This window comes from Hippocampus bargibanti, linkage group LG17, assembly GCF_051943395.1.
Source record: "Hippocampus bargibanti isolate YZ-2025 linkage group LG17, ASM5194339v1, whole genome shotgun sequence".
Classification (NCBI taxonomy): Eukaryota; Metazoa; Chordata; class Actinopteri; order Syngnathiformes; family Syngnathidae; genus Hippocampus; species Hippocampus bargibanti.
Window position 1 is genome coordinate 14006680 of NC_142750.1, and position 27397 is coordinate 14034076.

The 27397-nt window shown below is 44.3% G+C and overlaps 2 protein-coding genes across 3 annotated transcripts; both read left to right on the forward strand.

The window, feature by feature from the left end:
* The first annotated feature begins 404 nt into the window (after positions 1–404).
* Positions 405–3722, forward strand: nol12 (nucleolar protein 12). Its single transcript, XM_089018112.1, has 6 exons — positions 405–572; positions 1395–1500; positions 1581–1629; positions 1778–1923; positions 2984–3078; positions 3170–3722. The coding sequence occupies exons 1-6, from the start codon at positions 463–465 to the stop codon at positions 3360–3362; spliced, it is 699 nt and encodes a 232-aa protein (XP_088874238.1). The 5' UTR covers positions 405–462; the 3' UTR covers positions 3363–3722.
* Positions 3723–3868: 146 nt separating this feature from the next.
* Positions 3869–27372, forward strand: triobpb (TRIO and F-actin binding protein b). Of its 2 annotated transcripts, XM_089018111.1 has the most exons (20): positions 3869–4095; positions 4184–4259; positions 5605–5873; positions 6421–6566; positions 8249–8382; positions 9152–11048; positions 11214–11331; positions 13483–13554; positions 17988–18044; positions 18283–18351; positions 18446–18535; positions 18646–18755; positions 19683–20091; positions 21668–21905; positions 22324–22435; positions 22689–22848; positions 23752–23853; positions 24116–24202; positions 24278–24457; positions 26577–27372. In XM_089018111.1, the coding sequence occupies exons 3-19, from the start codon at positions 5652–5654 to the stop codon at positions 24437–24439; spliced, it is 4185 nt and encodes a 1394-aa protein (XP_088874237.1). In that variant the 5' UTR covers positions 3869–4095; positions 4184–4259; positions 5605–5651; the 3' UTR covers positions 24440–24457; positions 26577–27372. The 2 variants fall into 2 exon arrangements, with proteins under 2 accessions (XP_088874237.1, XP_088874236.1); XM_089018110.1 differs by lacking the exons at positions 3869–4095; positions 4184–4259; positions 5605–5873; ... (3 more) ...; positions 11214–11331; positions 13483–13554 and adding an exon at positions 14112–14667.
* The last annotated feature ends 25 nt before the right edge of the window (positions 27373–27397 follow it).

Here is a 27397-nt window from a genome sequence, read left to right on the forward strand (position 1 = left end):
TTTATAATAAAACCTGCGATGGTGTATGGAGTTTTTTATTTTATTTTTCAACCATGAAAAAAAATGGAACAATATGACACTTCATTGTGGTTGCCATTGGCAGTCTGTTTTGCTGTTATTTGCCCCTTACTCACCTGTGTCGTCTATTAACTTTCCCTACGTAACCTTGGCAAGGGGAAGATAACATAATTGCATTATTTAATTGTTGCAATACTTTTTTGTAAAACCTTTTGTTCCCTCACACAAATAAAAACAGACAAACACAAATAGGAAAGGATGTACGCATGTGTTTGGACACGACGGTATCGTCAATTCGATTTGTTTTAATGTACGTATATTTTTAACCCCAGGAAACATAATCACTTTTCATGTTTTCAGTCGGACATGGTTAGCGAGCGCACTGAAAATCCGGAAGTTGTTTTACAGACGACTCGTGCACGTGTGAAATACGAACACGGTCCAATGAAAAACAGAAAAAAGGCCAATAATGTGCCCAATAGGGTCAAATTCAAGCCTGGATCAAAGAAGAGAGAAAACAAATGCGTACTCATGTTTGATGACAAAGAGAGAGAGTAAGTTTACCAAATTATTATTTTATGTTGATACATCCACAGGTGTGAAAGCGCTATTAGCGGATAAAGATGTATTTGTGTCAGTCAATGCCAAGTGACCCGCATCACTAGCGATATTGTTTGTTGTATCGCATAAGCACAGTTCAACCATTTTATCGTATGCACGTTTGAATCGGCTCTATTATTGAATACACCCATATTATTATCATTTGAATCTTAACGCAACTTTGTTTAGGATGCAATTCGAACACTGCAAACGGCTGGAGAAAAATGTCAGGTGTGATAGAAGAGTTTCAGCTAAGATACAAGGAAAGGTGCATAAAACTGCGATGAGATCAGCCATGATGTTTGGACTGGAGATAGTGCCGTTGAAGAAAAGACGGGAAGCAGAGCTGGTGGTAGCACAGATGAAGATCGACGAGGGACAACTCATATTAGAGGCTTTGGCGAGAAAGTCAGACTGAGATGGTTTGGACATGTCCAGAGGAGAGAGAGTGACTATATCGGGAGAAGGATGCTGAGCCTTGAACTGCCAGGCAGGAGACCGAGAGGAAGACCGAAGAGGAGGTTTATGGATGTGGTCAAAGAGGACGTGAAGGTAGCTGGGGTGACAAAAGAGGATGCACAAAACCGGGATAGATGGAGGACACTGATTCGCTGTGGCGACCCCTGAAGGGAAAAACCGAAAGGAAAAGAAGAACACTGTAAACTACAAACACATAAAAAATAATAAGAAGAATATCTCTGAGCACGATTAAGCTGTAGACTGGATTTCTAAAGTTGGGTGTATGTGTGCGCTGTGTCGATCCATCTTCCTGTCAGGGATTATCTCACCGGTTTCCATAAACGGAAAGTGGAAAGGAGAAATGCGGCTGTGGCAGAAATACGCAAGAAGATCAAGGAAGAGCAGAACAGAGTCAAAGAGGAGGTCTGTGCCAAACAAAGGAGCAGATTGGCCACAACTATTTTCAATTGAGACAGCACCGTGTTGCATTGACTGTATTTCAGAGGCACAAGGAATACATCAAAATGCTGAAGGAGCGACAAGAAGCTTTTGGTGAGTCATAGCAGATGCGTTTTATTTGTCATTAGTTTTTTCTCAGAGTGGGTCTCAGGTGTGGACATTTCAGACGCACACATATGGTGGTTCCTGCAAGTTGAATTTGTTGACTTGTAACTCGATGTTTATTCTCTATCCCATACAGAGGAAAGTGAAGATGATCTGGACGATGTGATCACCAATACAACAGAATCTGTTCAATTTGACCATCCAAATCACACGGTCACAGTGACGACCATCAGCCATCTGGACTTAACCGCCAATCACGTGCTTGAACAAGTAGCAAATACGGTGAATACAATACCAGACAATACATATCGATTTATTTTGTTAAAGCACTTAACATGGGCAACGTACAGGTTATAAAGCGGTCGCAAAAATAGTAGGAAGCACAAAGGAGTCAAACTAAGATCAAGTACATGTACGGGTAACATCTGAGTTATGACCACAACCGCCAGACCATTGTTTGTTGCTGTGACGCGCCACAGCAACATCCGTGACACTCTGACGAAGGCGGAAGTAGTCGCCGAAACATGTCAGGTATTTAAACACCGACAATACACTGTCTGTAAGTAAGGAATCTGCTTAACATTAGTTATCAAGTAGACAGGATGAATTTAGTACAGCCATTGTTTTTGTTGTTGTTTTTTTGTTTTATTCTAGGCGTACTACAATTTTGGCCAGCCAGCATGGCGCACACTCCCACAGCACTGCATTGAGCGTGAGCACACCGCAAACAGTAGTTAGACAATGCGGATACCGTCTCCTGTTGTACTGTACACTGCTTTTTTTCTTGGGCGTCCGAGCGCGTGTCGGGTGACCTCTTCTCGCCTTTAGCGGGGAGAGCCATTTGTCAACAGCTGTATTCTTTACGTAGAAGTGTTTTCTTTAACCCACTATATAAAATGTACATATAAATCGATAATATGAAATATAAAATGATAAAAATGACACTTCAAGGTAAGTATAAAATGTATAAATGAACTGTACATTAAACAGTTTTGTATACATTACAGGTACAGTTATACAGTAATAAAAATTGATAATACGAAATATAACATGATAAAAATGACACAAAAAGTTAAGATTTATAATTTAACTGTAAGCAGTTTGCTATATAACAGAAAACGTTGCATAAAAACGACAGATTGACATGGTATACTATTCCGTCATGTAAACGTCACGTCGGCCATTTTGAATGGATTTCGACTTAGGGCCATTTTGTCGGAACGGAACCCGGTCGTAAGTCGGATGTTACCTGTAATATGCTAACTTGAGTGCTTAAAGAAATAAAGCGTAGCATTGACCTGCTATTCATGGTTGTTTTGTTGTTGTTGTTTTTCCTTCTCAGGCCAATGGGGAACTTGAAGAAAATAAAAATGGGGAGGAAGCGGAGACACCAATGACAATGCCCAAAAAAGCCGGCAATCCAATCTTGAACAGAAAGTAAGCTTCTGCTCACGCACGCGAGCTGCAATTTATGGAAATGGATGGAAATGTGTGCCTTTTTTTGTCCATCTTTGCCCTCCCATATAAGGATCCGCTCACTGAATGCCACGCTCAGCGCATACACCGGCAAGAGGAAGAGGAAAGGGAAGCACAACGGCCGAGGCCGGCAGGCGCACGACACCGCTGACAAGAGAGCCGGCGAGAGCAAAATGCGCGCCCAGAAGACCACCAAAGGGCAGAGGCGGCGCATGACGGGGAAGAAGCAGCGGCAACCGGAATAAATGCTCATCGTCTTTTTGGAACCGTCGACATCTTGGTTAAGGTGCCGAACAGATCTCCCTCCCGCTTGCGAATCTCCGTCTTGATGGAGCATCTCCGCCGAGGTATGACAATAACGAACGACACCTTTGTGACGGCGGTTGTCGTTTTCCTCGTCGCGCCGAGAGCTGCCGTTGGTCACGTTTTGACTTTGGACATTTGTGAAAGGCTCTTCTTGCGTGCCTCTTGTTGTGACTGATCTTGTATTTCCACACGTCCTGCGATGCGATGCAACGCTTGCTATTATTTTTTTCAATGCACTCAATGCAATTAGTTTGAAGAAAAGCTGAATGGCCTCATTAAATCCCAACATTGTCACACTAGTTTGCTTCCGTCCCACAAGCGGCGTTGTGTTTACTGATCTGTCAAAGTCTTTCACTTGGGGGCATAAACGTACGTCCTCCACCCCTTCCACACTTCCTTCATCTTTATTTATTTACACCACGTTGAGCCTACGTGTGCCAGCTGCCACCCACCGGCCGCGATACATCTTTAATACAAGGGGTCTTTACGGGACACTCGCTCCGGGGGTGGACTGCATCCTTCACCTTGCTCGCGGAGAGCCGCGGCGCTATTTCCTTCGTTGTGTCCTCAAGCCAATCGGAGGGACGTGCAGTTGGGGTCTATTAAGGGTAACTGCCCGTTAGCGGGTCAACGTGAGGTCCTGCTCAGGCAACAAGAGGCTTCCCCGCTCAGGTGAGGTTCAGCATTTTCTAGCAAATGCTCTCACCAATGTTTGCCGTTGCTTATTTCTGGCTTTTCGTGTTTCGTTGGCCGTGGACAGAATTTGTAGCTTCCCATTGGCAGAGCGACTTTGAGCGCACCCTGCGTTGGATTCTCTTTCACTTTTACTCTTGGTGGTAAGTTTCTTTTTCCCTCCCTCGTCAATAACACAGTATTTATGTTGTGTATATGAAGCCCAACTCTCGTTTTTTAGTAAATCCCAATCAATCCGTTTGGAGTTGGACTAGATTACAAGAACAGTGATACCTCAGTTTACGAACTTCATTGTTTCCCAGAAAGTGTGTGTAAGGCGAAAAGAGTCTGCCAAACATTAATTTGCCATAAGAAACCATTAAAAATGAGAATAATTTGTTTCCAGGTCCCCATAAAACATTCTTTTCTACTAAATAAGCTTTAAAACTACACAAAATAGACCTTATTTTATTTATAATAAATGAGCTATTGTATTGTAATTACAGAAATAAAGTACTGTATATACGGTCGTTTTATTGACCTTTGTGATGGTCGTTGATGTCGTTGCCTCTTGATGGTATCCGAGTGAAGTTGCCGCGCTTTCTCGGCGATTGGATTGGATTTGCCTTTATTAGTCTCGCAGTGGAGAAATTTACATTTCACAGCAGCAAAGTTATGAAAGAATAATAGATAATACCCTCACACAATGTCCCCTGCTAGCTGCTTTTCATTAATCCATATCAATAGACGTTTTTCAACCACTTCAATTGTCTCAGACTGTTACTGCTTATACAACACAGAAGCACACCCTTAGCCACACGTAGCAATGGCCGACTTAGCCTACTGGGACTGGGACGCTAAGTCACATAAACGCACAACTCGTTCGTGTTTTTCGATGATCTCCTTCTGCTGGACTGTCATTTTCTTTTGTGTCCTCTTCGGCTGAACACTAGCCTGCGGTGGGGTCTTTTTCGCTCCCAAAAAAGTATCCACTCCATAACAATTCATGTTTGCACTGAGTGCACTCAAAGAAAGTAAAGTGGGTGTGAAAAGTAGTCCGGCAGCCACGGTGGCGCTGTTCGGCCGTCTGGTTTGGTGTTCTTCCGCCGAAGACTAGTACGCCAGCCATTGTGGCGACCCGTGTGTTTCCCGAAAAGCAGTTCGTGTGCCAAGATTATATTCTCGCAAATTTAAAAAGTTCGTTAGCTAAAGCGTTCGTGAGCCGCGGTATCACTGTAGCTATCACATGCAAGACTGGATCCAGCCACCCACATCATTGAACATTGTTGATTTTAAAAAAAAAAAAAAACGTTTCTGCTTTTATTTATTTTTTGTTCCTATACAGTTTGTGCAGTACTTTGAGGGTGTGCACAAATCTGCAACCTCAAAGTAACCAAAAAGTAAACCGAAGGCATATCAACATGACACCCTAGCATCGTGTAGCAAGTGGAACGCGTTATGCAAGATCCTTGTTGTTCTGACTTTCTGTCATTTGCTTTTGTATCCCAGTTTTCCACACAGGATGCAATGATGATAATTCACAGCCCATAATCATCATGCCTCTCTCTGACGACGAGCGTCCGTGCTGCGCCTTTCAACCCAACATCTTCGACCCCTCCCGTTGCCATGACTGCCTGCGTCAAAGGCATTTTCATTTCCCGCAGCAGAACTTGACCGTTGACGCTCCCGCCGGCGCAAAATGTGAGACGGGACCAGGCGACGGAATGCCCTTAACGCCAATTTCCTGGCAGGCGGAGGAAAAAGACACCAGCGGCAAGGTGAGAAAGACGAGACGGGCGGGCAGGAACTCATATTTTGGTGAGCGTACTTGAGCACTTTAGCTAAGTGAGATGTGAAAGTGTTCAAAACAGTTCTTGCGACAATACGCTGCGGTTGTACCACGGCGCTATTTTCCAAGGCCTCTGCACAGCAAAATTAGATCACATAGCGTTTATAAAGTGAACGTTCACGTCTGCCACTCGACGGGGAGATTAAGTTACAATCAAATTAAAAAAGGAGGTTGCGGTACGAAAATGTGTCAATAATTGATCGTCTAGGCCTCTAAGCTGAGTCAAGTTACAGAGGTGTGTGTCACCCTAATCGAACGACAGACTGCACACGAGCGCGTGTCCGAGGTGAGAGACGACAGCTCGTTGGACATTTTCTTTCATATCGCGCATACGAATCGGAAGATCAAATAGTTGCGGAGACAACGTGGATTGAAGGCTTTCCACTTCTTCATTTGGAGGAAAAATTTCGCCGTGCGTCATCCCCATGGTGGTACGGCCTTGTCTCGTGATTGGTCCGCGATGATCGTCCTATCAGGAGGATTCAGAGCGTTTATCGGTGGTGAGCAGCCGCCGTGGCGTGTCTGGAGGTTGGCCGGGTCATCCCGAGAGCTCTTTGTACATTCTGAGCCCAGACTGTGAGCTGTACATCTGCGACGGAGATGACGACGACGGTGCTGACAGGTGAGGCCTTTTGGCGGCATTACCCACGAATAATTATTGCAACTTGGCCTTCCGTAAATCAGTGGCGGGCCGTGCATATCACCCCTGGGCCCTCAGTTATGCTAGGTCTTAATCAATCCAAGCTGCGACTGTAAATACAAATTGTGGTGTGATTTACTAGAAGGTCCTGTTAGCCAGGAAATAACTTGCGAAGAAAGAAGTACTGTCAAAACTGTTTGCGTTTTTAATCTGAAGGTGTGGATTCCTGATATGGGGTCAGAAGTCACTCTTTCACATCGCCGAGACGATTGAACAACAGGATGACGAAGGATTTCTGACCTTTCTTAATCATGTCCATTTTTGTCTTGAAAAGTCCATCTTGAAAATGGCTTTAACAGTAAATCTGCAACCAAATTCATTTCTTCTCCTCCTTCAGCTATTTGTGGTTTGACAAAACCACAATTAAATTAACAAAGCAATCGCTACAGATACAGTGTGCTAGCTCTGACCAGTATTCTCTTATCACTAGTGGCTGGTGATACTAAGATTGACTTGTGACTATAGCCAATCCAACGATGAGAAGGTTTCTTCAGCCGTCATCTGTACAAATTTGAAGGTGTCGGACGTTTCGCTTCTTATCCAAGAAACTTCGTCAGCAATTAAAGTCTTACTGGTAGTTTAGGCCCTATATATATATCCCTAATGTCCAGACATGGCGGCGTCGGACACAGCTACGATAGATCCCTGCTCTCAGGTTGGGGGGAGCAGAGGACTACTCCCTGCCACTCCATTGACTGTTCCTATTGTCTGACTAACGACTGGCCTGATTGCCCCACTTCCACCGGTATCACCTCATCAGTATTCCTAATCCTATGTTGCCTAAGCAGGCTATTGTACGAACCATCCAAATTGAACCTCACCCCACCAGACCGGTTTAATGAAGGATTTAGTTGTTTTATAAGAATCGCTTCTTTTACCCCCCTTTCAAAGCATCTATGTTCTTTCGCTTAACCTCATTGACGTCAAATGAGTGGTTGCTAGCTTTTAGGTGCAAATGTACTGCCCATTGAGGCCCACTAGTATTATCCTTGCGATGTTGATAAAGTCTTTTTTTGAGAATTTGTTGAGTCTCCCCAATGTACTGCTCTTTACAATTTTCATTCTTACAGAGTATGGAATAAACTACATTACTTTGTTTTTCATTTGGCAGCATATCTTTTGGATGCACTAATTTTTGTCTTAACGTGTTTATCGGTTTGAAATAAGTAGGAAGAGCTTACACAGACGTATAGCCAATCATAGTTTGTGAAAAGTCTGACGTTACCCAGGCCTGCGAGCAGGTCCTGCGCGTCACCAACTCGAAATCTGATTGGTTAAAGCAACAGCTTCGTGGACATTGATTTTTATGCTCCAGAGCCCGCAGAACTAATTGTGAAGGTGTCCAAGTAGATTTCTGACCCTGGTGACATGTGATTGGTTAAATGCTTCAATACAAAACCACACATGTGGAAGCAGCACAACAGGGGAGAAGCAACGAAAGGAACCTGAAAGACAATTTGTAATTATTTACTAAGAATTTATGGACAAAATATAATTAACATCAGTCTCTGATTCTGATACTTTTAGGCCAGCAAGGAAGGCCTTGAAGGCCCTGACGGCCCACCGCTGCTATAAATACAGTTGACTTGTTGTTTTCATTTCAGCTGCCTTGACCAAAGTGACGACTACCGGGAGCTGAGTGGCTCCGGCAGCGCAGACAACGAATATCCGCCGCTGAGAATGACTCGGGGTTGGATGGACGAAGGTCAGAGCAGAAATGCTCTCAACTGGCTCTCAGGTCAAGGCTGAGCGATCAGCGTGTCAAGACTAATCAGAAGTAGTGACCGAAAATGGCGGTCGCGCTTCTCATTTGTTCCATAAAATGCTGTTTATTTGTTTGCAATGGTCGATTCTGTTCATTTTGTCGTTTGTTTCTTGATTGATTGGAATCTTTATTCGCTATATGACTGTTTGTCCTCACAAGACAATGATATCATCGTTTTTTTCATCCCAGACAAATTGGTTGTTCTGACTTTTTTTTTTACTTTGGAACTCACTATTTTGTCTGAGGGTTAACTCATTCACTGCCAGACGATGTGCAAAAATGTGTCCACTCCAGTGCCAGGGTTTTTGTCATTTTCCCTCAAATTGCAGGATCCACTGAATATTGTGTTTCGGAGTATATAAACATTCAATAGAGCGTTAGAAACCTTGGCCTTTCGTCTTTCATCTGAAAAAAGAGTTAATTCCTAAGTTATAAGGATCTGGAGGTATCTGAGATTGAAATGGGGGCGGCTGTACAAAATACAATACATTCATATTGATTTATACTGTAGCGCTTTAACAAGAGCAGAAGCTGGGACAAAGTGCTAACATGGAAAAAAGAAATTATGCCCCCTTGTGGAAGGGAAAAACATTGCCAGAGGCCTGACCAGCGCCTTATAGGCTCATTTCCCAAATATATTTGAGAATGGGAGTGAATGAGTTCACACTCTTTGATTCTATTTGTTTTATTATTATTATTTTTTGGTCACATTGTATGTAACTTCGCATTGCCCCCCACCCAGGCCTTAAAGGAGAAGAGAAGCGAGAAAGCAGCTATTACTCCCCGGGGCGGGCATCAGGCGCCCGTGCCTCCCGGGATGCCAACTCCCAAGCTCCTTTTCGCCATTTTGAAAGAGGCCATCCAATTTTTAGCCATCACAACATCGAGCCCAAAGACATCATCCCCTTCAGAAATCCCAATCTCGGCCTGGCCTCTGAGAGGCAGGTACCCGCGGTTGAGGGCGAAGAGCTGCCTGTGGAATTCCTTCCCCCTGACCAGTATGACATTGCCGTTGAGGTTGAGGCACAGGTCGGCGCTCGTTCTCCGAGTCCGACTCCTTTTAAGATAGCCGAGTCGCTTGGCCGGGTGGAGCCAAAAGGTTTTATGCGCTCTCACGGCAGACGAAACTCTTCTTACAATTCTTCCTCCCAACCATTTGGCCGCTTTGATTCTTCGAGGCAAGCCTCAGCTCAACCGTCTCGCCCTTCCTCCCCGCCACGTGGAAAGGCTCGATGGAGGGATAGTGACTTTCTTTCTCCGATCAGAGGACACACCGTTGACGGTACGGAGCGGCAATTGAGAGACACCTGGCAAGGATCACAGGGCCGGCGTGCAGATTCTGGAACTTTGCCAAGAAACTTCAACTCTCTTGCACAGTCGGTCAAATCCCGATCCAGCACTGTCTCTGATTTTAGGAGTGCCTTGCGAAAAAGGGAAGTCAGTGGATTGTTCGGTGGTCAGGGTCTTGAAAGCAGTAGCTTGTCTGCTGGCAAAACTGGAAAGGCGATCAGTTCGTTGCATGTACCGGCCAATCCTACGCACTCACCGTCTCGCAGATCTTCCGGGAGTCGCCATGAAAGTCTTGGGTCCTCCTCGCCCACAAGAAGAAGTCACAGTTCATCGGGTCAATTCGTCCTTCGTAAATCGGAATCAATGACCTCACTGGACGGAAGAAGTCATCGTGGACGCTGCGGGTCCCCAATAAGAGAAGGCTATGACGTTGAAAGTCAGGCTGCCCTGCGAAATGGACTTAATGGCCTCGATCAGGAAAACCCAAGCCGGCCCCCTACCAGATATTCTTATGATGCAACGAGTCAGCCAAAACTAAACAATACGGGATCTAATATTAGAAATGGCAGGCAAGTCCTCGATAGCTATCCTGAAAAAAGATCCTTAAAACCCACGGGTCAGTATCCACTTGGAAAAACAGTGAGCTGTACTTTGTTTCGTGCTCGAGAAAGTCCAAGTCCTTCTCCTTCAAGGAGAAGTGATGACATTTCCACTCAGTCTACACTGTGCAAGTCTGAAAGGAAACATTTTGACAGCCAAAGCTCTTTGCCATCCAAACGGAGCTCCGGGGCCCTTAAGCACCCCTCGTATGGTAAAAATGAGCTCGGCAGATCTCTAAAGAGAAATAATAAGAATCCCCGTACCACCAATGACCCTCCAGGCTACTCTGTCCTCAGACGTGTCGTCAACGGAGAGGGTGGTCGTTCATTTCAAGGAAAAAATGATAGCGTCTCAAAATCTGCCCTTGATCGCTCACCAGGGTCATGGCGAGGATCAACACGTTCCCGTGCCGCTTCTCCTCCCATGCAGAATGCAAGCGTTGGCAGAATTGCTTCCGTCACCTTGCAAAGTCCAAAGAGAACCGGGGATGGGAGACAGGATCGAGAAGATCGCTACCCCTCCCGTCATGCTCAGAGGAGCCCTTCTCCTGCACCTTTGATAAAAATCCAGAGTCATGCCTTATCGCAGAGCTCCATGGATTCCTCCGAGTCTACGGCATCCGCCGTAAACAAAAAGGTGGCTGATCTGCCAAAAGTCAAAAGGATCCACCAGAGGGATGAGCGTGGCCACACGGAGAGACCCCACGCTCACCAGCGCTCTCGGAGACAGGAACTCTTCAAACCAGCCAGGTTAGATTTGATTACAATCCGATAACGCGCGATGAAATGTGAGATGTGCTCCAGTCGTTGACCCACATTTGCAATCTGCGGAACATAAGCACTCCGGGGTTGCATAAACTTCTTCTGTGCGTTTCATGGATGCATCTGACACCGACTGCCATTGTACTGTCGCAGCCACTCCCTGGGCAAGCATCCCTCCAGAGGCTGGGAAGACACGGGGGAGACTGACAGACAATGGCACTGTGGTGGCATCGGGTATCTACCTCGAGTTCACTCTGTCTCCTCGTTGCAAGTAAGTTCTGAGATATCGATGAAATGTATCCAATTGATTGCTGTCTGGCGGACATTTTTCAGCCAAGGCAGCACATTTAATATCCTTCCGCCACATTCTCTTTCTAATTAAACCGTTTTGGGAAGCATCTCTGTCTCTCATGCAAATGTCAATTCTTTCATTACCATGACAATATCACCCCTTCATCAAAAGCTTAACTGTACAAGTACGTGCTGGTTATTAGAAGCTAATGCGCCTAACTATGTCCGCTAATGCTAATCTGTGGTAGCCTGACAAGAAAATGTTGCTTACTGCTTCGCTTCAACATCATGGCTCTTTAAAGGACAAGCGACGTCTCCAGACGAGTTGTGTCCATAATTTGTAAAATGACTTCTACTGAGCGTATTTGACAAAGATTCCACGGCATATAGCTAGATTTTACCTTTTAAGCCTCGCGCTGAATATTCAGGAAGTCTGGTTTTCGAGTTGGTGACGAGTCCGTACGTGACGTCACTGAAGGAACGCCCCTGACCGAAAAAAGGACACATTGTAGCAGTCCTTCCGTCACGTCAATGTATTTTGCTGTACTTGTTTGGTCTGGGGACCTCGTGTTGCACCCAAAAGCCGCCAGAAGAGGGCGTCCAAGCGCCATAGAAGGAATTTATCAGCCTGTGTAAACGGAGGTGGCCACAGGATGTCGCCATTTTGTGCCTCTTTTTTTGGGGTGAGAGATTTTCCCCAATGTTGCCTCAAAATGGCACAAATAAAGTATTTAATCGATTGCAAACATGTATGCTTTCCTCTTCAGAACTATTTGAATCATATTCATAATTGGACGAGTAACAAGAAAGCATCTTCTTTGAATCTGAAGCCATTGTTTTGATTCACTAGCAATGCAAGACGTGTTGGTGTGACGCCACGAACTGGGGGCGGGACTTTCTGAAAATGCCCAATTCGCAGCTCAATTTTTTGCAGATTTTGGACACTTTAAGTCATTTTTATTGGTGTTTTGCATTTGAATAAAAAATATCATACTGTGTGTTTTGGGTATTTTAGAGGCTATAAAACGTTTTTCTGGTGTCAGTTAAAAAAACAACAAAGTGACGTCGGTTGTCCTTTAAAGGACAAGCGACACCTCCGGACAAGTTGTGTCCATAAATTGTAAAATCACTTCAAATGACTTCTACTGAGCGCATTTTACAAAGATTCCACCGCATATAGCTATATTTTACGTTTTAAGACTTGCGCTGAATATTCAGGAAGTCTTGTTTTTGAGTTGATGACGATGCCTGGCGTGACATCACGTCAGGAAAGCCCCTTGACCGAGAAAGCGACACACAATGTATTTTGGATACTTTATTTGGTCTGAAAACATCGTGTTGATCCGTGTTGATGGCAGAATTAGAAGGAAAAACACATAAATAACATGATGTTGAATCGTCGTGTGTCGCACCAAGACTACCAATTGCGGTAACACCATATAGAAGTGGACACAAATTCCCAGCAGACAAATCAGCCCATTTCCAACGGAGCTTGTGCGCCATCTTGTGCATTTTCTGGGACGCTACATTGGAGTCCAGACTGCTCGAATTGATACGGGAGGACTTCTTTAATCGATTGCAAACATGTCTGCTTTCCTCTTCAGAACTATTTGAATCATATTCATACCTGGATGAGTAACAAGAAAGCATCTTCTCCCAATCTGAACTCTCTGAAGCCATTGTTTTGATTCTGGAGCAAGGCATTTTGTGAAGGGGGTTCCTGACGTGATGTCACAAACCGGGGGCGGGACACTCCGAATCTCCAGTTTTCAGCTCATTAGCGGCAGGTTTGGGACACTTTAAGTCATTTTTATTGGTGGTTTGCATTTGACTAAAAATATCAGCCTGCGTGTTTTGGGTATTTTAGATGCTATAAAACGTTTTTCTGATGTCACTTTGGGCCCTAATAGGCGTCTGTTGTCCTTTAATGTCATGCCAATTCTGACTTTTGCTCGACAATGGTAGATCTGGGGGGGCCTTCATGAGGGGACGAACTTGGTACAGGTAGCAGTTTTTTAAGGAATCAGTCAGGCAATGGGTAAAAAATACTCGTCACGTAAATTCAAATTATGTTCAATTGAAAACTCGAGAATACCGGTGCTCTTCTTAATTATGAGTTTCTTATTTTTAGAGGTCTTGTAGTCCCACAACAGATGTGGACAATTCTTGGACAGATTATCATCACAACACAGCAGCAATGCAGGTATGCCACACACACAATTTTCAATACATTTGTGTATTTATTTTTAGGATTTTTCAAAGATGTGAATCAAGGAGGACACCGATTCGCTCTGGCCAGCCCTGAAGGGAAAAGATGATTTCATGATTTTTCACTGGTGGCGGATCAAAACATTTGTTACATGAATGCAACACATGCCGCTGCTCAAATAGTGTCCGTCGCCCATTCTTCAGAACACAAAAGCTCACTCGTTTTTTTCTTTCCTCCACTTCGATCATGTGACGGCTTGCCCAGAGTTCACGGACGTGTTTAATCTGAACCCCCTTTTTGTCAACGTGCGGTTGTTTTGAAGAAAGACTAGTTTAATGCCTACAAGCATTTCTTAAGACTGAGCTTTTTCACTTGTGGCGTGCTCGCCGGGGCACGTGTTGAAATTCCTGGGTTGGTCCAAGTGAAACCAACAGCGACAAAAGCTGGGTGACCCGGATGTAGGTAGTGTGGATTGTAAATGTAGATGCGTACATACACTTTCGCTTTGGTCACAACTGTGCGTATAAATCGCGACCATATTGAATGTGAAAAAACTGACCCATTATGGTGTGTTGGTCAACGTCTGTACTGGCGGGCAGATCTGCCACATCAAATATGGCTGACGCATGGACGTATCACAGCAACTGCTAACGACGTTCACGACGAGTTCAGTGTCTATTTGTTTTAGCTCTGGCAGTCTTGACGTTGCGGACCGCGAGCGGGAGCTCCAGAGCTGTTTTCTTCAAAGCGTTAAGCGGAGCCGCCCAGGAAGTAAACCACTAGTCCAAAATACGAGTCCAGTCCGCATGATTTTCGCCCGTTTTTAGCCGCGATTACGTCAAAGTATCTCTGTTTGGCAGAGTCCGCTTTCTCCTTGCGAATGTCGAAAGCTTCGCTTGATGGGACTGAATGGCGCGGTTTTTCCAAAGTCGATTAACGTTGGTCTTGACCGAGAAACTTGTACAACTTTATTGACGGGTTGCTGTGGTGAAATCGAACGGGGAATTCCAACAGAGAGAGCTAGAAGTGTGGTTTTTTTCATGACTTAACGGTACTTTGCTTTTTTTTCCTTCAACCACGTCCTGACCGGATCCTGTTATCATGACGGTAAGTCATGTTTTTTTTTTCAAAGCAACGTCTTTCTTCCTTCCTTCCTTCCTTCCTTCCTCATAAATAGACTCACGAATCTGATGTTCACACGACAACTACTTGAATCAAAAACTTTTGCACGTGTTTTCTCCTTTTACACGTTATATACACGTTGAGTGAGCCGTCCTGGATGGCGTGTTTGTTACAGTACAAGGGCGTTTTAAATTGGTGTATTTATTACCATTTATACTTCCGAACTGTGCAAATGGACACCAACTGTAATTTTGTACGCTTCCCAACTCGGACTTTCTCCGATTCTGAGGCCAGCGTAGTATCTCAAAACGGTGTCCGTTGCCTTAGCCATACTTTTATACGTTGCTTACTCTAAAAAGGCCATCAACCGCTTCGTGCTTTCGTGTACGTTACAGTTAGCAATCATTGGCTCGTTGGGATCGACAATAACAATGTCATAATATGCAATATACATAATAAACCAAGCAGACCAAATCACACCCGTTTGTAGTTACGGAGTCTCAACTGCCGGTTCTTGCAAAACACCCACAGACAAAAACAACAACAATAATAAGTTACATTGTGTGTATTTTTCTAACAATTACATACATATATATCTTGGGGGGAGGTGATACTACACCTCGTAAGATAAGGCTCCATCTCAACATGCATGAGGACAAGTGCAACAGAAAGTGAAGAGCTAATTTGATACATTGCTAAAAATAATAATGATACATCGGAACACAATCTGGTCTGGGGTGGTGATGAAATTGCCTCGTTGGACTTCTGGCTTCGTCCCCATTTCCTCTAAACTTTCCCATGGGAAGCACAAATGCGACCGGTCAATTGTATATGTGTATTCTTCTCTTCAAGGACAACAGACATCACTTTTTGTTTCCTAACTGAGAAAAACGTTTTATAGCATCTAAAATACCCAAAACACGCAGTATGATATTTTTTGTCAAATGCAAAACACCAATAAAAATGACTTAAAGTGTCCAAAATCTGCAAAGAAATGAGCTGCGAATTGGGCGTTTTCAGAAAGTCCCGCCCCCGGTTCGTGACGTCACGTCAAGACGTGTTAGATTGCTGGAGAATCAAAACAATGGCTTCAGATTCAGAGAAGATGCTTTCTTGTTACACATCCAGTTATGAATATGATTCAAATAGTTCTGAAGAGGAAAGCATAAATGTTTGCAATGGATTAAAGAAGGTTTTCTGGGTCGTTTTGATGGCTCAAGACTGATGTGTAGTGTCACAGAAAATGCAGAAGATGGCGGCAGAGCTCCGTTGGAAATAGTTTTTTTCAGCTTGGATTTTTTTTCAACGAATATCAAAGAGTTGTCTCGGTGTAACATACCACGATTCACCGTTGTGTTATTTATGTGTTTACCTTCTAATTTCGCCATCAACACGAAGTTTTCAGACCAAACAAAGTACCGCAAAATGTATTGAGATGATGCAAGGTATGTCCTTTCTCAGTCAGGGGTGTTCCTTTCGTGACGTAGGGTGAAGACTCGTCACCAACTCAAAAACAAGACTTCCGGAATATTCAGCGCCAGTCTTAAAACGTAAAATCTAGCTATATGCGGTGGAATCTTTGTCAAATACGCTCAGTCGAAGTCATTTGAAGACATTTTACAAATTATGGACACAACTTGTCCGGAGACGTCGCTTGTCCTTTAAGAGCCCTTTTCGAGTCTGCTGCTGCTGTGGCCGAAAATGCGCAAAAATGAACAACACTTGAATAATTAATCCCTTAATCAGATTCTGAAATGGCTGACTGTTGAGGCCTACTTTCCCCAAAGTAGCGGTATTTACTGACTGCTGTCATTTTTATCCTGAGTGGTATACTAATGTTGGTGAAAGAAATTGTGGGAGGAGCTGTAGTCAGCAAAAATCAAAAGTGAGCCATGCGCCACAAACAAGATTGTATCATTGTATTATACCTCAGTTTATGAACGCTTTAGCTCACAAACCTTTCGCTTTATGAACATTACATTTGCGAGAATATAATCTTGGCATACGAACCAAAGAACACAACGCCACGGTGGCTGGCGGACTAGTTTTCCACACCCCCTTTGAGTGCAGATGTGGTTTGCTACTGAGTGGAGTACTTTTGCTATTATGGGACCGAAAAAGACCCCACCACAGGCTAGTGTCAAACCGAAGAGTCCACAAAAGAAAATTACGGTCGAGCAGAAGGAGATCATCGAAAAACACGAACGAGGTGTGCGTTTGTGTGACTTAGCATCCCAGTACCAGTACGCTAAGTCGACCATAGCTACTTGTGGCTAAGGGTGTTTCTGTGTTGTCTAAGTAACGGTCTCAGGCAATAGAATAGATTGAAAAACTTCTGTTGATTTGGATTAATGAAAAGCAGCTAGCAGGGGACATTGTTAGTGAGGGTATTATCGCTGAGAAAGCACGGCAACTTCACTCTGATTTCATCAAGAGGCAACTACATCAACGACCATCGCAAAGGTATATAAAATGACTTTGTTATACTGTACAGTGTATTTCTTTAATTACAACCCAATCGTACTTTTATGATACATAAAATAAGGTCTAGTTTGTGTAGTTTTAAGGCTTATTTAGTAAGAAATATTTTTTTATGGGGACCTGGGAAGAGATTCTCATTTTTAATGGTTTGTTATGGGAAATAAATGTTTGGCAAAAGAACATTTCACCTTACACACACTTTCTGGGAACCAATGATGTAAGTTTGTATGCTGAGGTATCACTGTACTCCTCAACTCAACTCCTACGTGTTTTTTGCCTGCTTAAAAAGCAGAAATGGACTGACTGTAGGAAATAGGTCAGGAGTTGGTTGGAAAAGAAAAATCTACTGTCTGCAGTTTATGACGAGTGATACTTTTACCCTCTTCGAAGGCCTCCCTTGTTGTAATGGGTTTGCCGATGCTGATAGCAATGCCTTTGACTTGGCTGTTACTTTCCACACGTGCGCTTGGCGATGCACAACACCAGACAGAGACTCCAGTGGCCGTGTTGCATGCAGTGGATATACAAAGTCTGCGCACCTGTGTTGGAATGGTTTGTGTGCACATTACCTGCTGTTTGGAATAGTTGAGCTTTGTCGCACTGCGTCTACAATGATTGAGCAAATACCAAAGACTGAGTTATTTTAGTCCTACCTGACGAGATCCTCCCGTGCAGCCAATCAAAGCCATCTCCACATTCATAAAACATTTTTGAGTGTGATGAATATTTGCAAAAAGCAGGAGCAAGAAGCCTATTTATTGCGTCCGCGATGTGATTTGCGGCGACTATTCCTCACATTGATTTGGGATTCTGTGCCCCCGCAGCCTGACCTCCTAAACTTCAAGAAGGGATGGATGTCAAAACTGGATGATTGTGGCGAGGTAAAATAGCCCAGAAGATGTACTGTACCTTTCTTCTACTTCAACTCTCCCCTCCGCCACCTTCCCACCAAGCAGCACACCTTAAATTTGAACGTTCACGCAGCGGCGAGCGTCGTACTTCACTGCTCACCGGACAGCGGTTTTGGGGACTCGGCAGAGTCCCCTTCTAACGCTTGCGTTTTCAAGGCCGTGTCTGTTTCAGTTGCGTTGTCTGACACTTGATATCTGCCACGCACAGTGGAAGAAGCACTGGTTTGTTTTGACTGATGCTGGACTGAAGTACTACAGAGACTCCAGTGCGGAGGAGGTAAGTTGGGAAGAGTCCCATTTTTTGTCGCAAGCCTCGGTGAAAACGAATGCAAGGCGTATCAGGACATCAACCGAAAAGGTCTTCTGTGCAGAAAGATGACTTGGATGGAGAAATGGACCTGAAATCCTGCATCAAGGTGTCGGAGTTTGACGTGGAGAAGAACTACGGCTTTCAGATTCAGGCGAGCGTTTCACGAGTTAAACATGAATTGTTGTTTTTTGTTTTCCGTCTGGTGAAAGAAAAGTGGTGACATTTTGGTATCTCAGCGCATTTTCGTCTGTTCTTCTCCAGACACGGGAGGCGATGTTCACTCTTTCTGCCATGACGGCAGGCATCAGGAGGAACTGGATTGAGGTTTTAAAGAAATGCATCAGGCCCAGCGCCTCACCAGACATCACGCAGTAATTATGTCTGCCTTGTTTATTCTCAAGGGGGGGCTTTGGGACGGGCAACTAAATCAAGGGGCCAGTCTGATTATGCTCAACCAGTTGCCCATCCCTGAGGTAGCTTCATATTGTATCCTGTACTCGTGCGTAAAGAGAGAAATGACGATCATGGTAAGGGTGACTGACCAAAATAATCACCTTCATCAGCAGTGTCTGAAACTCATGACAAAAAGTTAGCGTACGCCAGGGCAGACAACTCTGAAAAGTTGCCTGCCCAGCCATAAAGTTGCCTGGCCCATTTTTCACAACTTGAAACAATGAGAAAAACATTGTTGCAAAGTATTAAGGATTGATAATGAGAATATATAACAAAACAACAACTTTAAAATGTACCGAGCACAAATGCTGCCTTGCTTAATTGATGGTAAACATCCCTCGCTGATGATTTTGCTCCAGTTGCCGTTTGTCCATACGCCCTTCGTCATGTTGCAATGTTTGCCTTGCGTGGTCTGCTACAAGCCACGTCAACTCTTCTTTCCACCGTGCTTTTAATGATCGTTTACATTTTGTTAGCTTCTTTTGTAGCTTTCTTCTGGGGCTATGACGCTCGGGAAAGTTATTCGATGCAGGCTTCTGATTGGCTGCTGAGTATTCAAATTGCTGAAAGAAAATCTTTAGTTTTTTGGTGTTTTTTTTTGCTTGAAAAAGTTGTCGTCCACGGGCGGAGATGTTTTGTGTGTTGTACACCCGACGTAAAAGTTGCACGCCGGGCAGGCGTTGTTTCAGACGCTGTCATCAGTAATAATATCGCGCCGTTGCTAAAGTGAATGCAAAGAACCGTGAGTCAATTTGACTTTGATTCTGTATCCCCAAAAATATGAATCCATTTTTGGGTAACCTTCAAATCGATCCTTTTTTGTTGTGGTTTGAAATATTCTCCAGACTGCCAGATAGCAGTAGCGACAAGGAAAACTCCCACTGCCGCCGCCTTCAAGCGCCTTCCCGGCGCCCGTCGGAAGTTCCTCCCTCTCCGCGCAACTTTGACTACGTCGAGCTTTCGCCCGTTGCCGCTTCGTCCAGCCACGTGCAGGCCGCTCAGCGAGAGATCGGGGAGGGCCACTGCGTGGCGCGCGGCCAATGGAAGGAAGAGAAAACACGGGACGCCGCGAGCGGCCAATGGGAGGCTGCGCTGTCTCGGAAGGCCACCGGCGGAGGACTCGATCAAAAGATGCGTGTGGAGGATGAGATTGAGAAAAAGTGGGCAGAGTTTGAGCGGATGCCCTTTAAGGAGAAAGCAACAGTGGGGTCACGACCTTCCCGCCAGTCGGCCAATGAGGCGCTGCAGAGGGAGGTAGTGTGTGGACTGTTTGTTTTTGTTTATTTGCAAAAGACAAAAAAATCATGTGCAAATTAACCTTCATCTTTTTTGGGGATAAATGACGTCTTTTCCATTTTCAGCCTTAGTTTTTTTAACCTTGGTGCTCACTATTTTGTCTGAGGGTTAACTCATTCACAGCCAGATGTGCTAAAATGTATCGCCTCCAGTGCCAGGGTTATTGTCATTTTGACTCAAATTGCAGAACCCACAAAATATTGAGTTTTAGGACTACAGAAACTTTCAATGCAGCGTAAGAAGCCTTCCACTCGCTCTCTTCTTTCATCAGAAAAGAGTTAATTCCCAAGTTACGTGGCTCTGGACGACTGTCATATGAGGTGCAAGTGGTGGCGGCGGCAAATGTTGCCCCCTTGTGGAAAGGAAAAAACATTGCCAGAGGCCTGACCAGCGCTTTATCTGCACCCCCTCCCCGCCAATAAAACCGAAACCCAAACTAATTTGGGAATGACAGTGAAAGAGTTAAATACTTGAAATTGACGGACGGTGTCCTTCTGGCCTGCATTATCACTTTTCCTCCTGACTCAAAATTTCAAGAGAGAGATCGGATGATGGCCAAAAAAATTCATTGGACCTGAAAAATGTTGCAAAAAAGTCTTCTCTTTTGCATCATTTTAGTCACGTTCCACGCCAGGGGTGTCAAATGTTTTTATTTTTTTAGAGGGGACAGAATTTTGTAGCAGTCTCCCTTGAAGGGCCATGATGACAAACGATATAAAGTAGTCTAGAGTAATTATTTCTTCACCTGTTATCTAAGCTACTGAAACGGGGGTTGGTTCACAAGAAAATGATTTCAGTATCACTTTTATTTATTACAAATGAGAATTGTACATTGCGGCCGAGATTATGGATTGGATTAGCCTTTATTAGTCTCGCAGTGGACACGTTGACATTTCACAGCAGCAAAGCGATGAAAGGAAGAAGTAGAACAACAAAATACAGGAGCTGCTGTAAAAGCAGCCACTCGCGCGGCGCCATCTTGAAGTCAAAACGAGTCATTAAGCACTTCAGCACTTTCTTTACCCTCTTTGTTTCATGAAGGAAAGGATCAAAGCGTCCTGTTCACCAGTGGATCAGGGACGTCATGGTGGAACGTGCACGTCTGCTACAAGCTAAATGTTGAAAGCAAACACAAAAGTGTAGCATCCGTTGACTATCTCCTGCCCCACGTAAATCCGCTTCAATTCCAAGCGGTGACAGGTCCACATACACATCGGCGCTCTGCGCTGACGCTCCTTTCTTCTCGGCGTGGGCTCTTCAAGCAACAATTATGAAAGTGGACACGTTTAATTTGCTTTCGCTGGCCTTGTAAAATGATGAAGGTGTCGACCTTGGGTTTGATATCTGTGCTTTTGTATTGTCATGTGGGAGAATAAAAAACAAAATAGAAAATATGTTCCAAATTTGCATGGGCACAAATGTGTCGTATTGCAAAAAATAGCCTCCCTCCCTCCCTCCCTCGCCGTTTGGAAATGTGATGGTGGCGGTTCGACTGTGGCTTTACCTCCCTCCGTCTTTGTTTGTCTCTCTTCAGGTGGCGTCACTGAGGCGACAGCTTGAACAACTACAACGGGGGGCTGGAAGGGAAGGGGGCGCGGAGGTGGCGACCGGCTGCGGTCCGGACGCTCCGTGCAGCCGCGGCCTGACCGCCATGGACCGGGCTCATCGGCAAGCTATGGCGGAGCTGCAGAGGCGGCACGAACGCCAGATGGCGGACTTAGAAGCGGAGAAAAACAGGCTGCTGTTGGAGGAGATCCAAGATACGTCGAGAGGTCAGCTTCACCACATTTTTATTGTGGGTAATAATAATTAAAAAAAAAAAAAGAAGAAGAAGAAGAAGCATAACTAGTGCGTAAACATTTGAGAGCAGTCAACTGCGTCATGGTTTTGTTTCTTGCGGGCAAATGCAGTGTGTTCCCTATCTGCCACTGAACATTGGGCAAGCCCCCTTGCGGCCCATCTTTACAACCTGCTTCAAAACTCACCTGGACTCTTTGGCCTTTGACTCAGACTTGATCTCAGTTTTACTCCCTGGTGCTTTCTACTATCTTTGCGACCGCTTTATTTTTCCTGTAGATGTCCGTATTACGCGCTTTATTACAGCTTCGGCTGTTGTTAAAGTGCTATAAAATCAATCTGTATTGTATTGTTCCTCTTGCTTCTAAGGATGTTTTTTTGTTTTTTTTTCAGTAATGGAGGCGGTCAAGAAAAAGCACAAAGAAGAGCTGGAGAAAGAAGTGGAGAAGGTCAACAGACTAAGCAGCGGATTGCTTGATCCACAGAGCTTGCGCGTCCAACAACAGTAAGAGATTTGAATTGGGGAACATGTCCGTCCGTTCTTGTCCAATCTCGACATGTCGTTGACAAAGATCACCCCGGTGGTCTGGAAAGAATTTGGCTGTAGATGGCCATTTCTTTTCAAAGCCTCACGCACTCGTCGCAATGCTTTTCCTGTGAAGTTGACGTTCTTTCATGATGCTCATTTTGTCCATCTTCCTCTTCCTTCTGCAGTGGAGACTTGACATCAAGCGGTGCTAATTTCCATGTGTTTGCAGGGCAGAGAGTCAGGCCTTGCAGAGAGAACTCGGCGGACTGTCCGAGCGCTACTCTCAGAAATGTCTGGAGCTGAACCGAGCTGAGCAGAACAATGGCGAAAGGGAGCGAGAACTCTGTCGAAAGGAGCGAGACCTTGAACAGCTCAGGAAAGAGAACAAAGTACATTGCAGGACAAAACCATGACAAATATAAAATTATGTCCATGTCTCAATATTTACAGCCTTGACCATTAAAAAAGGAAAGGAAAAGAAAATTGGATCACGCTACAAAAGTTGTTACAAAGTGATACCTCAGCTTACTAACTTAATTGGTTCCCAGAAAGTGTGTGTCAGGCGAAAACTTCATTTCCCGTAGGAAACCATTAAAAATGAGAATGATCCGTTTCCAGGTCCCCATAAGACTAACTTTTCTACTAAATTAGCCTTAAAACTACTCGTAACACACCTTATTTTATATATAATAAATGTGCTATTGTATTGCAATGAAAGAAATATCCTGATGCTATCCGAGTGAAGTTGCCGCGCTTTCTCGGCGATAATACCCTCACTCACAATGTCCACTGCTAGCCGCTTTTCACTAATCCAAATCAACAGGTGTTTTTCAACCATTTCTATTGCCTGAGACCGTTACTTAGACAACACAGAAACACCCTTAGCCACAGGTAGCAGTGGTCGACTTAGCGTACTGCTACTGGCACAGCTAAGTCACACAAACGCACACCTCGTTCGTGTTTTTCGATGATCTCCTTTTTCTGCTCGACCGTCATTTTCTTTTGTGTCCTCTTCGGCTGAACACTAGACTGCGGTGGGGTCTTTCTAAAGTAACAAACCACCGATGCCACATATGCACTCAGAGAAAGGGTGTGTGGAAAAGCAGTGTGGCAGCCACGGAGGCGCCGTCCGGCCGTGTGCTTTGCTGTTTCTTTCTTATATTCTCGCAAATTTGATGTCCATAAGGCGAAAAGTTGTTGAACTAAAGCGTTCGTATGTATCACTGTCCATCATTTTGTCCAATCGCAAAGGTGTTTCACGCCAATTGATTTGGAAGAAATCTTCTTTCCAGAGCTTAAAGGACCGTTTGGCAGAGGAGCTCCTCAGTATACGCTGCAGCGACTCAGATCTGCGTTCAAAAGACGGCAAAAGAGGGACATCTTGTGAACTCCAGGTGAGCCTTCTCGACACGTCCAAGTCCGAGCAAGTCCTTTCATTTGCACAGGCGGCACTTGTGTGTTGGCACCGTGAGTTAGCTGAGGTCTTTTGATTGTTGTGATCGCTCCTCACGTTCTTCTTCATTCGCTGCTCTCGCCTCTTTTTCGAATCCACGTCAATAGCAAAAAGTCGCCAGCGTTTGTGCCTTTGACATACGTGTGTGATGATGACATTATGGAAGGAAACGAAAACCAACCGCCCTCTTGCTTGTCTTCTAGGTACTTCTGAGGGTAAAAGAAAAAGAGATTGAGTACTTATATAAGGAGATCAGCTGTCTACGGAACGAACTACAATTCCTCAACACGGTAACGTGCGTGCGTGTGCGCGCGTGCGTGTGTATGTACAGTCTTTTTAACACAAATGTCCACCGTTCACGCCAGGAGAAACGTTTGGCCAGCGAGCGATACGCCGAGGTCAATGAGGAGCTGAGTGGGATGAAAGGTCGCAGCGAGCGAGAGATCCAGAGTCTGAAGGAGCACTTAAGGCTGGCCATGGCCGCACTGCAGGAGGGCCAAAGGCTGGGCAACAGCATGGACCACTGAGAGCCTGCTGACGGAAAGGTTGGAATTTCTGGCTCTTATTTACTTGAGATGTCACCTGTTCAACAAAAATGCAATTTACAGTTTGTCTCATCAGAACGAGCCTTTAATAATAGTACATTTTATTTATAAGCGCCTTTCAAAACTCTCAAGGATCTTTTACAGCCACAAAGACAAGAACAATAAAACCACAGATAGACATAGTTTTTTATGTACAGTGGTACCTCACCTTACGAACGCTTTAGCTTACAAACTTTTCGCCTTACGAACATTAAAGGACAACCGACATCACTTTTTTGTTTCCTAACTGACATCAGAAAAACGTTTTACAGCATCTAAAATACCCAAGACACGCAGTATGATATTTTTAGTCAAATGCAAAACACCAATAAAAATGACTTAAAGTGTCCAAAATCTGCAAAAAATGAGCTGCGAATTGGGCATTTTCAGAAAGTCCCGCCCCCGGTTCGTGACGTCACGTCAAGACGTCTTAAATTGCTGGAGAATCAAAACAATGGCTTCAGATTAGGAGAATATGCTTTCTTGTTACACATCCCGTTATGAATATGATTCAAATAGTTCTGAAGAGGAAAGCATACATGTTTGCAATCGATTCAAGAATTTATTCCGTGTCATTTTGAGGCATCTGGACTGCAATGTAGCGTCCCAGAAAAGGGGCAGAAAATGGCGACCAAGCTCCCTGTGAGGAATTAATCAGCCCGTTTCCACAGGCTGATAAATTCCTTATCTGGAGCTTGGTCGCCCTCTTCTGGCTCTTTTTGGTGCAACGTAACGTTTTCAGACCAAACAAGCACAGCAAAATGCATTGACGTGATGGAAGGACTGCTACAATGTGTCCTTTTTTTTTGGTCAGGGGACTCGTCACCAACTCGAAAACCAGACTTCCTGAATATTCGGCGCAAGTCTTAAAAGGTCAAATCTAGCTATATGTTATACATTATGGACACAACTTGTCTGGAGACGTCGGTTGTCCTTTAAAATTGAACCCGGAAGTGGCCACATTCTGAAGGTCCCGCCCCCTTTGTTCGTGACGTCACGCCAAGACGTCTTCCCTTGCTGGAGAATCAAAACAATGGCTTCAGATTGGGAGAAGATGCTTTCTTGTTACTCATCCAGTTATGAATATGATTCAAATAGTTCTGAAGAGGAAAGCAGACATGTTTGTAATTGATGAAAGAAGTCCTTCTGTGTCATTTTGAGGCATTTGGACAGAAATGTAGCACCCAGAAATGGCAGAAGATGGCGCCAAAGCTAGTTGGAAATGGGCGCTTGTCCTTTAAAGGACAAGCGACACCTTCGGACAAGTTGTGTCCATAATTTGTAAAATGACTTCTACTGAGCGTATTTGACAAAGATTCCACGGCATATAGCTAGATTTTACCTTTTAAGACTTTAAGACTAAATATTCCGGAAGTCTTGTTTTTGAGTGATGATTCCTGACGTCACATAGGGAACGCCCCTGACCGAGAAAGCGACACAATGCATTTTGTGTACTTTGTTTAGTCTGAAAACTTCGTGTTGATCCATGTAAATGGCGAAATTAGAAGGAAAACACATAAATAACGCGATGGTGAATCATTGTGTGTTGCACCAAGACTATTATTTGATATTTGCTGACACAAATTCCCAGCAGACAAATTTCCAATGGAGCTTGAGTGCCATCTTGTGCATTTTTTGGGCGCTACATTTCTGTCCTGATGGCACGAATTGATACAGGAGGACTTCTTTAATCGATTGCAAACATGTATGCTTTCCTCTTCAGAACTATTTGAATCATATTCATAACTGGATGAGTAACAAGAAAGCATCTTCTTCCAATCTGAAGCCATCGTTTTGATTCTCCAGCAAGGCAAGATGTCTTGGCGTGATGTCACGAACAAGGGGGCGGGACCTTCTGAAAATGCCCAATTCGCAGCTCCATTTTTGGCAGATTTTGGACACTTGAAGTCATTTTGATTGGTTTGGTTTTGCATTTGAATAAAAATATCAGCCTGCGTGTTTTGGCTATTTTAGATGTTATAAAATGTTTTTTTTTTTTTTTGATGTCAGTTAGGACACAAAAAAATGGTGTCGGTTGTCCTTTAAATTGGACATCTGTCTGTCTTTTTCTGCCTTTCAGGTGTGTCTGCTTCGACGTGACTGAATGAACACCAAATCCAGAAAAGTCGAGGGAAAATGGTTGAACTTTGAGAGGGCGGGGCCACGTTTCAATCGTTCCGCCAATCAGCAGCACGGCCCGGCTGCAAACTGGCTTCGTTACACTGGATGACACGGGACATAGAAACTGCACTTTGCCATTCTTCCGGAAACGTCTGCCTCGAGCGAGTGAAAGCGTGTACAAGTGTGTATTTTGTCTTAAAACTGAAATCTTTGTCAAGCGTTACGTTCGTCCTAGTTTCAGTAATTTCATGTTTTCGACTTTTACTATGGATGAACCAATATATGTGTCTGTTTTTGGCTCAAGGCCGCCGACTGACACCGACTTCCTGTCATCTCAGTTTTTTTAATGATGTACAGAAAACTGAAAGGTGATGTTTGTTTTTGTATTGTTGTAAACAGGAAATATTTGCTTGGGTTGTCTTATTTTTGTAAAGAGCCTGAAAAGAATTGAGATTCATTCCAGCAAGAATGTGTCATTGCTGCTCGGCTGATTAGACATGAAAGAACTTGTCTCCAAGCAAATACCTTTGCTTGGAAAAATTCAGTATTGCTTTATTGCCCCAAAACGCCCTCGCTCTCCTCTGTGCCGGCCGGCCTCAAAGAATTGACAGGTGTTGCATGGATGAGCCAAGTTGTTGACAAACATTGGGAGAGTTGACAAAGTACCTTTTCGAAGAAAAGCGTGTATTTAATATCATTCTGGTGTCTTGCAAATGAGCCATGCCCTTTTCCAATCAATAAAACGCCAAGCTCGCCTTTCTCTGTATGAAATGGAAATGA

Bases quoted from the DNA above. Each gene is read 5' to 3' on its own strand.
- nol12 (XM_089018112.1), top strand. From the start codon at position 463: ATGAAAAACAGAAAAAAGGCCAATAATGTGCCCAATAGGGTCAAATTC. The intron at 1,501-1,580 runs GTCTGTGCCAAA...ACTGTATTTCAG, and splicing joins AGAACAGAGTCAAAGAGGAG to AGGCACAAGGAATACATCAA. The intron at 1,924-2,983 runs GTGAATACAATA...TTTCCTTCTCAG, and splicing joins TTGAACAAGTAGCAAATACG to GCCAATGGGGAACTTGAAGA.
- triobpb (XM_089018111.1), top strand. From the start codon at position 5,652: ATGCCTCTCTCTGACGACGAGCGTCCGTGCTGCGCCTTTCAACCCAAC. The intron at 11,049-11,213 runs GTTAGATTTGAT...GTACTGTCGCAG, and splicing joins GAACTCTTCAAACCAGCCAG to CCACTCCCTGGGCAAGCATC. The intron at 21,906-22,323 runs GTCAGCTTCACC...TTTTTTTTTCAG, and splicing joins GATCCAAGATACGTCGAGAG to TAATGGAGGCGGTCAAGAAA.